We start from the raw sequence: 12,130 nt of genomic DNA, 5'->3' as shown, positions 1-12,130 counted from the left end.
GAAACAGACATGAAATGCTGACAAACTGCCAAATTCTGAGGGTTGCTCTCTCAAACCAACTTTTCCTGATTTTACAAAACCTGCCAACACTTTTCTGGTCAAGAACAGTCTGTCGGCAACAAAGCAAGGTGTATAAAAATGTTTAATAGACAGAGCTGCTTTCATAACATCAGCAAAACAAAACACAAAGTCACTCAAAGAAAGCGTAAATTGTACCTATCAGCAGTGAAAATGAAATGACAAAATCTGCAACATCCTGAACAAATATGTGTTCAAGAAATTGTGACTATCTTGTCATACTTCACACTTCTTAATCAAAATTAAAATCACAACTTCCAAATCCAAATTAAAAGCACAAGAAACAATTCAACAAACTGTTAACGAATTCAAACATGACAAGTCATCGTTGATGACACAGTCCCCACTTGTTAATGGTATTTTGATTACAGATCCTCAGAGAGGATATAGTCCTCTACATTAGGTCTGTGATAAAAATACTTTTGAATGAATTGGCTTGATACATGTCTGAGTTATGGTTCAGGACATGAAAAAATCCTAACAAAATGGTCGCACAGTGGCCATATTGGATCGCATCACAAAACAAATTGATGTCCATAGCTATGACATTGGTTGATGTCCTTGTACCAACTTTGAATAAAATTGGTCGAAACATGTGGATATGCCTGAGAAATGGCTCTGTACATGAAGAAATCGTAATAAAATGGCCGCCTGGCGGCCATATTTGATCGTATCACAAAACAGATTGACGTGCATATGTATGACATAGGTCAATGTCCTTGTACCAACTTTGAATAAAATCGGTTGTGATATGCCTGAGTTATGGCTCTGTACATGAAAAAATCATAATAAAATGGCTGCACAGCGGCCATTTTGGATCGTATCACAAAACAAATTGCCGTGCACAGCTATGACATTTGTCAATAAGCTTGTACCAACTTTGAATAAAATCGGTTGAAACGTGCCTGAGTAATGGCTCTGTACATGAAAAAATCGTAATAAAATGGCCGCCTGGCGGCCATATTGGATCGTATCACAAAACAAATTGACGTGCATATCTATGACATTGGTCAATGTCCTTGTACCAACTTTGAATAAAATCGGTTGGAACATGCCTGAGTTATGGCTCTGTACATGAAAAAAATCGTAATAAAATGGCCGCCTGGCGGCCATATTGGATCGTATCACAAAACAAATTCACGTGCATCTGTATGACATATGAAGTAATCCTTGTACCAAGTTTGAATGAAATCGCTCCAGGCATCTCAGAGATATCTGCGTGAACGGACGGACGCACGGACGCACGGACATGACCAAACCTATAAGTCCCCCCGGACGGTGTCCGTGGGGACTAAAACTCAAGCTCACTACTCCCATTTTACACAAATGAGCAATTATGCCCTCAAAATCTACTATAAGGCCAAGAAAAATAAAAAGTTTGTTTCTCATCCTCGCGTGTGTCAATTCAGACCCGCCGCATCAACCTTTTTTCTGCTCATGAGGAAATGAAATGAAAAACCCCACAAAAATACGCGACGATAGTGCATAACACAGTGCTGTATAAAACAGAACTGTAAACAAAATAACTGACACTATACATTCCATTCAGAACTGTACACATATGTCACTGTTACCGTATATTAAGCTGTCAAAACTGTGCATTGCTGCCCTGGAAGTCAAACCACAGAACTGTTGCTATACAAAAATACTAAAGCAACATTGCTGTGCATTTATTTCTGTGTGCGTTCCGATGTTGTTTTCATGTACATGTATTTTGCACATTATTGGTTGAAGAATAAAAAAAATTTAGAAGAAAAAACCCGCGTCACCGCTTATTTTTCTTGGCCTAAACTGGGAAATAGTGAAGAGAAAAGAGCAAGAAAAATTGAGTTTGATGCCATATGTGAGATGTAAAGACATTCGTTAGTTCTAACCTGTTTCATCAAAGTCATATTGTGGATTTCCGGATATGTACGACTGGCTGAAAAGCCTTCGAAGAGAAGGAGGGTTGTAGGTGGTCTTTACTGCCTCATCTTCAAACATTCTGTCAATGTAAGCACTCAAGATAGGAACCGTGTCATCAAACACAACTACTCCAGCGTCGTCTCTCATTTGGTGGAGTCTTTCAAACCACGGCCACATGTTGTAATCCAGCATCCCTGGTTGGTTACCTTGAAGGACAGGTACATTGTTTACTTTATACAGGGTAGTGTATTGATACACTGTTACTAAACCAATGCTAATGAGTTTGTTTTCTACTGTCCCCTGCCGAGACTACTTTCTTATTCTTCCGTGTTTCCATACATCAATTCTTCCCTGCCAGGCACACCGCCACTTGCGATCTGCCAAGTCAGTCAAAATACCCAACCTGAATTGACACGATGGTGACAGATGAAGTTGACAGATGGTTTGTTTCTCATGCAAATGCGGCAAAACAAAGTCCAAGTTCAATTTCACAGTAGAACAGTATCCTTCATACTATAAGCTTCATGTTGGTAACAGCAGAGAAGCAGGCATTCAAAATTTTCACAAAAACAAAAACCAATCAATATCTCACGAGATAAGTCACCTTTTTCCTGAAAATAAATGTTTTTGTGCACAGTCATCTGTTTGTCCATAAATTATAACCATTGCCTTTAGTAGACATTTTTCAACAAGGTATCACTACAACACTCTTACCACAGAAATTATCTGCTTCTAGAATTATTATACTAGTCCATAAAACTTAACACTATCGTTGGTGTACCTGAAGAGTAGCGAATTAAATGTGTAGGTTGTTCATGAGCTTTATCTCAAAACAAGAAGAGTAATTGAAAGGGCCAGTAACTCTAACTTTTAATGATTTTTGCACTAACTTTTTGTTTTAATGCCAACAATATTTTTCTTGTTCTATACTCCAAAGCCTGTTGAGATACACAGTATTCAGCTTGTCAACTCAGCCTGTACATGTGTAGACTGCATTGTTATTGTTGATGAGGGAATTCTGGTCTGGACTACAATTCAAACATAAACAATGCATGTAACAGTGCATTTTACACATTCATGTATAGATACTATGTTGACAAGGTAATTACTGGCTGTTTCAACATGCTTTAGGGAGTAGAACAAGAAACTATGGTTGACATTAAAAACAAAATAGCGAAAAAAAATTAACAAAAGTTAGAGTTACTGGGCCTTTAACAAACTTTCCCAGTAAAACAAAGGACTAACACCCTGTATATATAGTCACTGTTAACAGGCACATGTATGTGGGAACCAGGGATTGAAGACTGCGACTTTCAAAAAATCTTGTAGTGACATTTTTTCAACTCACCTCCAAAGAATTTAGTTCCTCTATTTTTCAGTTCTCCGTTCAGCTTGTTCAGTCCCTTCAGAAGGCGTGATCTTGTTTTGTCCGAGTCATTTCTCATCCGCACAAAATTGAAATATGGTTCTAAAATCTGGTATGCATAATCATGAAAGCTTTCAAACATACAAACAAATCAAACACCTGTCTTGATGATCCGCTCAGAATCATGATCTACAGATGGTAAATTAGACATTCCTATAAGCTATTCAAGAGATAATTCTATACACAGTTATTATATGCCACAGCTTCTTTATCATATATTGTCTGTCCTTGGCACTCCTGTTCTTTGAAAAGAAATTTGATGATACCATTGTTATCTTTAGTATTGAGCCAGCATTTCCTCCAATTTTCACCTTATAGTCTAATACTGTCTGGCAAATGTTCTATCAAGAATTCAGTATCGACCATTGGTTTCACTGACAGTTAAAGATTATAAATCTATTTTTCATTTAGGAATATTCTTGAAGATGTCATAAATATGCCTAGAGTGGAATTAACAAATCTGGTATTCTCCTTTATTGCTTAAGCACTGAATTTTCATCATGAAAACATATTGCCAGTGAGAACATCACTTGGCAACAGTCACCATGGATACATACATAACTATTGAAGAAATCCATCACCATCCCATCCTTGGCCCTCTGCAGAGGATCCTTGGGGTTGAGTGACCTCTGACCTGGAAACACTTCATCGAGGTAGTCATTGACGACCAGGGACTCAAACACGACTATTCCATCATGTTCCAACACTGGTACTAGACCTTTGGGGTTTCTTGCTAGCAACCACTCAGGCTTCTTCATCAGGTTGCAATTCACAAGTTCAAATCTGGAAAACAAAAAAGACTGTCAATGATGATGAAACTCCTTCTGTCACAACACATGTAAACACATATTCAGTTACATGCATGTGTAAAAGCAGAATACACTTAGAAGAAACTTTATGATATCATATGTGATTGTGTTTGATTAAACTGTTTGTCTTTGCTAAACTGATTTGCTCTGCTGAAACCTTGACTTTGAAGTGACACCTTGAAAAAATTCTATCACCAAAACTGTAAACAAAGTTTGCCAAACTTAATATCAAAATGTACACCACTTCATTCAGTGATTTTCCTTTACCTAAATCTACATGGTTTATGACCAAATAAAAGTGAAGTGTGAAAATTTTAAATTTTACTGAAAAAAAAGATTTTGATTGTGTACACTTTGGCTAGTTGATAGTCATAGTGTAACATGTACACATATGTGCATGCATGTCTCATGGTAATTGATCTCTGCTTCGATGTAGATGCTGTTGGAAATTAGACTACTTTACACATGACGTGGGTATGATTGAACCTTTGGGATAAGGATTGACAATTACAGACAAATACACTGAAACTTTTTATGGTCTGTCCATCATAATCTTCTGCTTGTGAAGTACAGCTTTCTGTTCAACTTCCAAGGCCATGTTAAAACGACTACTGTTCAGTTTGTCAACACAGCCTGTCACTGTCTGACATTCAATGTTGTTTAAAACAATTGAATTTTATTCCAGATATAATTCATTTCTCAATGATACCAGTTTATATTGTATGCACTGCATTGAGTTTGCAAATTTGATATTTTGAATATGTTTTTGAGAGAAGAATAAGAAAATGTGCGTTTCAGCATAGACCCTCGAGAAATTTCTCGAGGGTCTACGTTTTTAACGAACAAAACGAATTACAGTCAAATGTAAGTGACATTGTCATGAGTAAATCTTTCAAAAATGTAACAATATTACTTACTTAATTCCCTTGGCAGCCAGTGCCATTCGTGATCTCTGGGCGTATGGACAAAATCTCATACTGTAGAGACGTATCGTTCCATCCTTCTGTGGAGGTAAAGGTGACCCTGGGTTAAAAAAAAGCAACAAAACATATTGTTGTACATAAGTTATATTATAGATTTTACCTTATGCCTAGCACTTTTCTGCTATCATATTTCTGCTAAACACTTTCAGGCCTGGCTTTCTAGTAACTTACCAGACCTACCCCTATATATATATAGGGGTTTAGGCCTGAAAGGGTTAAGTACAAAGGAAACTTATCTGATTCCAATGACCTAAACCTGAAAGTCATCCGATGAGAGCTTTCTGCGAAGACTAGTCCCTAAAAACTAGGAAAAAGCCTTAGAATCACACATCTGCAAATTTGTGAAACAGGTATCGCAACTTTTATCAATCTTGTGATTTCAAACAGTTTTGCTCACAATGGCTTCAACTTCATTTGCATACATGCAAATCTGTGAAAGTACTCTGGGGTATTGGAGAAACCTGCTATGTAACTCTTTCATCAACAGACTTTGGTAGCCCTGCCTCATTAGCTTTATTAGGGTAGGTGGCCCCACACACAATATGGGTTGAGAAGGTTAAACTCAACAAACACATAGCCTGTAAAATCAAAATAAAAAAAATACTGTGTTCAACTGTGTTTCACATGTGTTTTATGCACATATATGTTGTTTGATTGCTGTATGAATGAGTAGAGACAAGAAAAAGTTTAGAGATTTGCCTGAATATTTATTAGCTTATGAATACTAATTAGTTATAAATATTAACATTGTCCAGCACTGCTCTGAGGATGAGGAGAACCCTCTCACACAGGTTCCATTATTACAATAATACAATTGTATGTAGGATGGGAACTTTTCGTATATTTCATAGAGAATCACTTCTATAACACACCTTGATATGATAATCTGCCTTTTCTTTTGATGCAATTTAACATAATGTCATTTTTTGCATATAAATAATGTTAGAAATGTGTGTTGATTGCATTGTGGACTATGAAGATTGTCATGTAGGTCAAAGTTTGAACATTTCCATGTATGCATCAGTGCACTAGCTGTATAACAGCAATCTATGGAAATGTCCACTGGTGCCTGATTGTATATTGTCATTTACAGTCCTATTTTGAATAGATGAGACTGTCCTAGCTGGGGGTCCTAGCTTCATGTATGTCAATGTTACTTATGTGCGTGACCAACTTTTGAATAATTTGCTCAGCTTGCTGGTTGGTTTGTTGATCGTTGTCATTTCTTCTGCTCAGCCAGATTCTACAACAAGCATTCAAGCTCTGAACTGGTCATACAAGGGACACAGATATGTAGAACGCCATGCTGTAACATTATGCTGCCATACATGGCATTGTGATACGCATGATTTATGTTTTCTTTGGCATGGTTGCTCACTTTGTTTGGGCACTTTGGGCATTTGTGATTTACATGCCACACAGACAGCTACTCACTTCACTGATTCAAGATGTAGGTCAATACACTTTTCTGTAAAACACCAGTGCACTACATGGAAAGAGACTACGTACATCACACTGAACTTTGAACTATCTCAAAGACTACCAGTATGAGGTCCAAAGTTCCTGCACATGTCATTAAACAACTAAAATGGCAGCTTTTTTCCAATATCTCTTCTCTAACCTACATTGTAACATGTCATGTATTTTCCAACCTAGACAGATAGCTTTTTATGCTTCCTGAAGGTATAATGGATATAAAAAGTACACAAATAGGCTAAAACTAGAAAAGACTGGCCAACCTATGAAAGTTCAAGGGCCATACATGTCTTTAATTGCCATTCCAAAACTTGATTGAAATGATGCTGTTTTTAGACTATCCCTCTTCAATTTGCAAAATGGCAGAAATGAAGCTCGTCAAGTGCAGATTCAAGCTGTGTATTCTTAATGACAATTGGGGAACAGTATGTCAACATTCAATTTTTACTAATGTGTAAAATATTTTTATAAGAATAGGTTGAAATAGAAAAAGGAGTTTAGGCTTTCCTGTGTGATAAAAACTGATATAACTACCCAAGACAGTGAACAGCCTGCTGCATACTATGTCAAGTAATGCATGCTGGAACTTTGTCAAACAAAAGAAGAATATACAATGTTCTTCTGGTTTTTAATCTAGCTATCATGAGTAATATAACAGAGAGAATATATTGTGTATACACATACAATAACTGTAGTTGCATGATTGGTCTTTGCCTACCTAAGAAAGTAACATTATGACTCAATGTTCATATAAAGTTTACAAAAATTTTTGTTATACTTTAAAACAGCTACATAGATGTTTTGTTATGTTTGGACTACATCATTTCTTTTTCTACTCTGAAGGGCATCACTATAAAATGCCTGCTGCTTGATTCATCAACACAGCCAGATATGTGTGCACCCAACCCAACAATAATGTACAATGTAGCTAGAATGCATTCCATCAGAACAAAATTTAAAATGCAACACACTTTTCTGCGTTTAGGCTTAAAAAAGTGCAGTTCTATGAAGCTGTCATTTTTGATGACTACTCAACATTTTTATTTAATTATCCCGAGAACATATTCAGCTATCCAAAGAAGTTTGTTGAAACTCACTGTATCGGCATTGCTGTCACAACAAGGCATGTACATTATGCAACCTTACAGTTGACAAATGAATTGTAATCCGACAAAATTCATTAATCAAATTAATAACAATAATTACACACTTTTAGGATGTGCCGACAAGTTGAACATCAGTAACCGTCCTCCAACATTAACTTGATTGGGTGTAAAAACTTTTAATGTTCAACTGGACAAAAATAACAAAAGTTACAGCTTATGGATATGACTATGTAATGTTTAAGGTAGAACAGGGACAGATATTCAGAATCTTGAACTTTTAAAATTCTTTTCTGATCCACCAGTTTTGGGGGCCCATTTTAAAAGTCTTGGTGTGAGAAAAAATTTCATTGTCTTACTTTTTTGAAAATCAACAATTATATTTTTCTCCATAGTGTTAACACAGGGATGCCGGCCATTTTGAATTTCAAATATCAGTAAATCTTCGGTAATTTGTTTCTCTAGTATCAAAATTTGCATGGTGACCCCTGATTTTTATTTTTGATTTTGAAAGAGAATGGTTGAAAGTTTCATTTAGGAAAGTTTGAGCAAAAGTTTAAAAGTCTTTCACCTTTGAGGCACATATTACCTTCAAGGCATCAAATGGTTGAAAATCAACTTTTAAGAGGGACAGTGATTGAATGATGGAGGTACCACATATCTGTGTGCTACTTCCATGGTTGAATACACTGAACTAATTCGTTGAATATATAAATCCTTATGCACTATCTGTGAGAGGTGTGTGGTGTAAACTAATGGTCAACTGAAGCTCATACTGCGGATGCTCATGGACGGATCATGCCCAAACCAACTTTGTTACATGCCTCTTACATCAGACGTTGCGTGCTCCATAGGATTTAATGGTAACACGTTGATGACATCGCAGGCCACACAGTCATCACTTGGCTGAAATTGGACTGGAAGAACTATTTTCAATTTGACAGCTTCAGGATTTCAAAATGTTCAAATTACATGTTTAACAAGGGAAATCTGGTTTTTACAAATTACGCGTAAACAATTCAATAAACCGTATAACAATGACTTAAAATTACATTGTATCAATGCACCATTCAATGATGAAAATCATTCTATTTTTTCAAATGATTTTTGTCTATGGAAAGAAAGCACATGATTGTCATTTTAAACAAAAATTTTAGACTGAAAACTGTGCCATGGAAATAAAGCACATGATTGTCATTTAAAGCCAAAATTTTAGAGTGAAAACTGTGAAGAGAGGCATGTAAATACGTTATAGCCCAAACAAGGGACTACATAACCCTTGAAGCAGGAGACCATTTTCCCGAGGTACATGTACATGTAAAGGAAGACAAATGGTCAACTACCCTCAGGCAACTACAGTAGTCCCACGACGGGATTATAATATGTAATAACACATGCTTGGAAGGGTAAGATCATGATGTTGCCCGCCCGGCTGGTAGGTGCTCATATATTGATGATGACCGAGTCAAAGGCTGATTACACCTCACATATTCAGTGTTTTTACTAAGGGCAGTAAGGAGATAAATGTTACTGGGGTTCTCAAGTCATTTTACCGGGGTTCCCTTGCAATTGGTATATGAATGCAATCAGGTTAGGGGACAGCACCAATGTTACCTGAGTTCCCAAATCATTTACCGATATTTCCCAACCTTAGCAAAAACATTGATATTATCCAGTGACTGTGATTGGCTGAGCCTCATTCATATGATATAGAACAAAAAGTGACAGAACATGACTTAGGTGATAGAGCTCTATGTCATGCGCTGATATTACCCTGTCGTGTGTGCTGACATAGACTGCTACCACTTTCAGGAATACTGCACGACATTTCTGCACATACATGTATCACATCATCAGCTATATTCACTCGGTATTTTCTGTAGAGCAATGGCTTTTGAAAAGGTACAAGAAGTTAGCTCGACTGGAATTAAACTAGATGACAGTTACCACGTACTACGAGAAAAGCTTGAACAACGGTCTTCGTTTTCAGACATTAATTCAAGTTGACCTTCAATTTCATGTAACATTGCGATCGAGCAACAAATGGAACATTTCACTGTGGCGAGTCTTGACATTCTATGCAATGCTTTGAAAACAAAATTGTTTGTTCAGTCGAATCAGTGTATGAAAATTAATAACACACGCTAGCTCGGGCAATATCACGTACGATTGTTGCCTGCTCTCGGGCTGATTCTCATGATGGTAATATTGATGATACCCTCGCCATTGGCTCTGGCATCATCAATCTTATTCTTACCGTCATGACCATCCCTTGGGCAACAAATCGTGATCTTACCCTTTCTGGTGTGTTTTATTATTTTGTTTCTACAAGAGAATTCGCGACATATTTGATAGCCACAACGCCCAACGTCATAGAAAACTCTCCCTTGTTTTTTTTTAGTTCTTGGCTCCACCTAACATGGTGGTGATCGATGTTGACATTATCATTGTCAACTGTTGTTGTATGATAAATCAACGAAATCAGAGTCCCTCCGGCAATGTGGATAAATGTTTACATGATAAGACAACGCAAGTGAGAAGTCTGGCAATCGAGACTCGGGGGCGGGGGCGGGTGGGGAATTGTTTTGCCGTCGGACCACCATACTTCGGCAAAACCTCGAGCTACGTATACGAGCACTGCAGTTACGCATCAGGTTAAATTTGGGGGCTAGGTTGAGTCTGACCCCGGGGGCGGGTCGACCCATGTCCAGGAAGCGATCCCTGAACTTAGCATGGAAGAGAAAGTGTGGTCCCATACCTTTTGACAAGTGCCTCTCAGACATTTTGTCCCGTTCTGGTGATTCAGTAGCAGAACTGACAACCGAATGCTTACGTCGTGCGAACTTTTGGGGAGCGCTAAGGCTCCGTACACCAAAGCGGTACGATATGGACCTCAACATGTACTTCGTAACCTGCACTTCGTAACCTGCACATCTGCGCGTGTGCGGTGACCCTTGGGCTGTAGGTCACGTAGCGGATCGTTTTACTTCAAGATCGACCGGGGGGTGCTGGAAGATTGATATAGTTGAGGATTTGTTCTTCATTATCCCAAACGTCCCAAAATAGTCAACTTTTTTATTCAGGGAAAACTGGCGATTTTGTCATAGTCCACAATCTTGGCCGTTTTTTCGTTTCTTGCTGAGACGAACTTTATTGCTCAAAGTTAACAAGTATACTGTCACCTGCTCCAATTTTGCCACAGTTACCATGGAAAGAGAAAATCTAACCAATCACAGATTTTAAGCGGGTGGCCGCTTTTTAAAAACAGCGCCCTCACATGGGCATTTTGAATACCAAAAATGCCCCTTTGACCATATATGGGCATATTTAGATTACAGGTAACTGTATACCTTTAACAAGTAACTAAGGCTGCGGTCACCTGGTCACAAACATCCTGGGGACCGGGAGCGACGTCTAGAAAATGTTCTCTTGATTTTGGGGGTACCCCCTAACATCTTTAAAATTTTTAAGAGCCCCTTTCATTCAAATCGTAATAATTTTGAAGCCCCTTTCGCCCCATGGCGGGCGTCGTAACTGTCTGTTTTACATTAGGCCCTATTTTGCATTGCAGAACACGTGTCACCTTTTCTTGTAAAAATGCAAATATGTTCACGAGAAACACAAATCGAAACAAGCGTACATGATGATTGTATTTAAAAGAACCATCTTGAATCTTGTATGATATATTGATGCAGGGTTCTCGAAAATATTGTGTATGCTTTGGCCTACAGGCGGCAAAGAGACGAATTAGACAGCCAGCTTGCTGTTCGTTTGGGTGACAGTGGCATGGACGGGGTATCGTCCGCCCGGAGAGAGAAAATTTTCGAAAATTTCACAGATTGTGGAGCAACTTACAGTAGCCTAATGGATTCTCATATAGCTTGTAAAACTAGGAAAGACAAATGAGTTTGCATGTGATGATGATTGATTGCGTGAAGCCATACAGAAACAAGCGATGCATCATAATGACAAACTTAATGCAACTTTCCAACAGGGCTGAAGGAATAAGGAGAGTCAAAATAAAACAAGTGTACTTCAGTCTGACTGAAGTGTGGTTTTCAGAACCTGAAAACTCCGGATACATATTAAACACGTATTGCCTGGTCATGAGGGCTATAGCGCCGTCTATTACCCCGAGGGGCCGTGTGTTACCAGAAACACACGGCGCTATTCCCCGAGGCCGGCCGTAGGCCGAGGGGTATAGCGATGTGTTTCTGGTAACACACGGCCACGAGGGGTAATAGACGAGCGCTATAGCCCGAATAAAGACCAGGCTATAGGTGTTTTATAACACACCACATGCTCATGTTGTATTTTTATATATTTTTCAATGTGTTTTGATATTTTGCA

At 38.1% G+C, this 12,130-nt stretch overlaps 1 protein-coding gene across 1 annotated transcript in view; it reads right to left on the bottom strand.

Moving 5' to 3' along the window:
* Positions 1 to 10,720, bottom strand: part of LOC139140863 (glutathione S-transferase omega-1-like) — a 12,622-nt gene extending 1,902 nt beyond the window's left edge. The window contains exons 1-5 of the mRNA XM_070710334.1: positions 10,539 to 10,720; positions 5,136 to 5,241; positions 3,967 to 4,192; positions 3,332 to 3,458; positions 1,953 to 2,189 (exon numbers count right to left, since the gene is read on the bottom strand). Coding sequence (XP_070566435.1) covers positions 1,953 to 2,189; positions 3,332 to 3,458; positions 3,967 to 4,192; positions 5,136 to 5,241; positions 10,539 to 10,680 — 838 coding nt within the window. The 5' untranslated portion in view covers positions 10,681 to 10,720. The remainder of the gene's footprint in view (positions 1 to 1,952; positions 2,190 to 3,331; positions 3,459 to 3,966; positions 4,193 to 5,135; positions 5,242 to 10,538) is intronic.
* Between the last annotated feature and the right edge of the window lie 1,410 nt (positions 10,721 to 12,130).

This window comes from Ptychodera flava, chromosome 9, assembly GCF_041260155.1.
Source record: "Ptychodera flava strain L36383 chromosome 9, AS_Pfla_20210202, whole genome shotgun sequence".
Taxonomy (NCBI): domain Eukaryota; kingdom Metazoa; phylum Hemichordata; class Enteropneusta; family Ptychoderidae; genus Ptychodera; species Ptychodera flava.
Note: the sequence above shows the minus strand (reverse complement) of the source record. Positions and strands in the feature narration are given on the sequence as shown.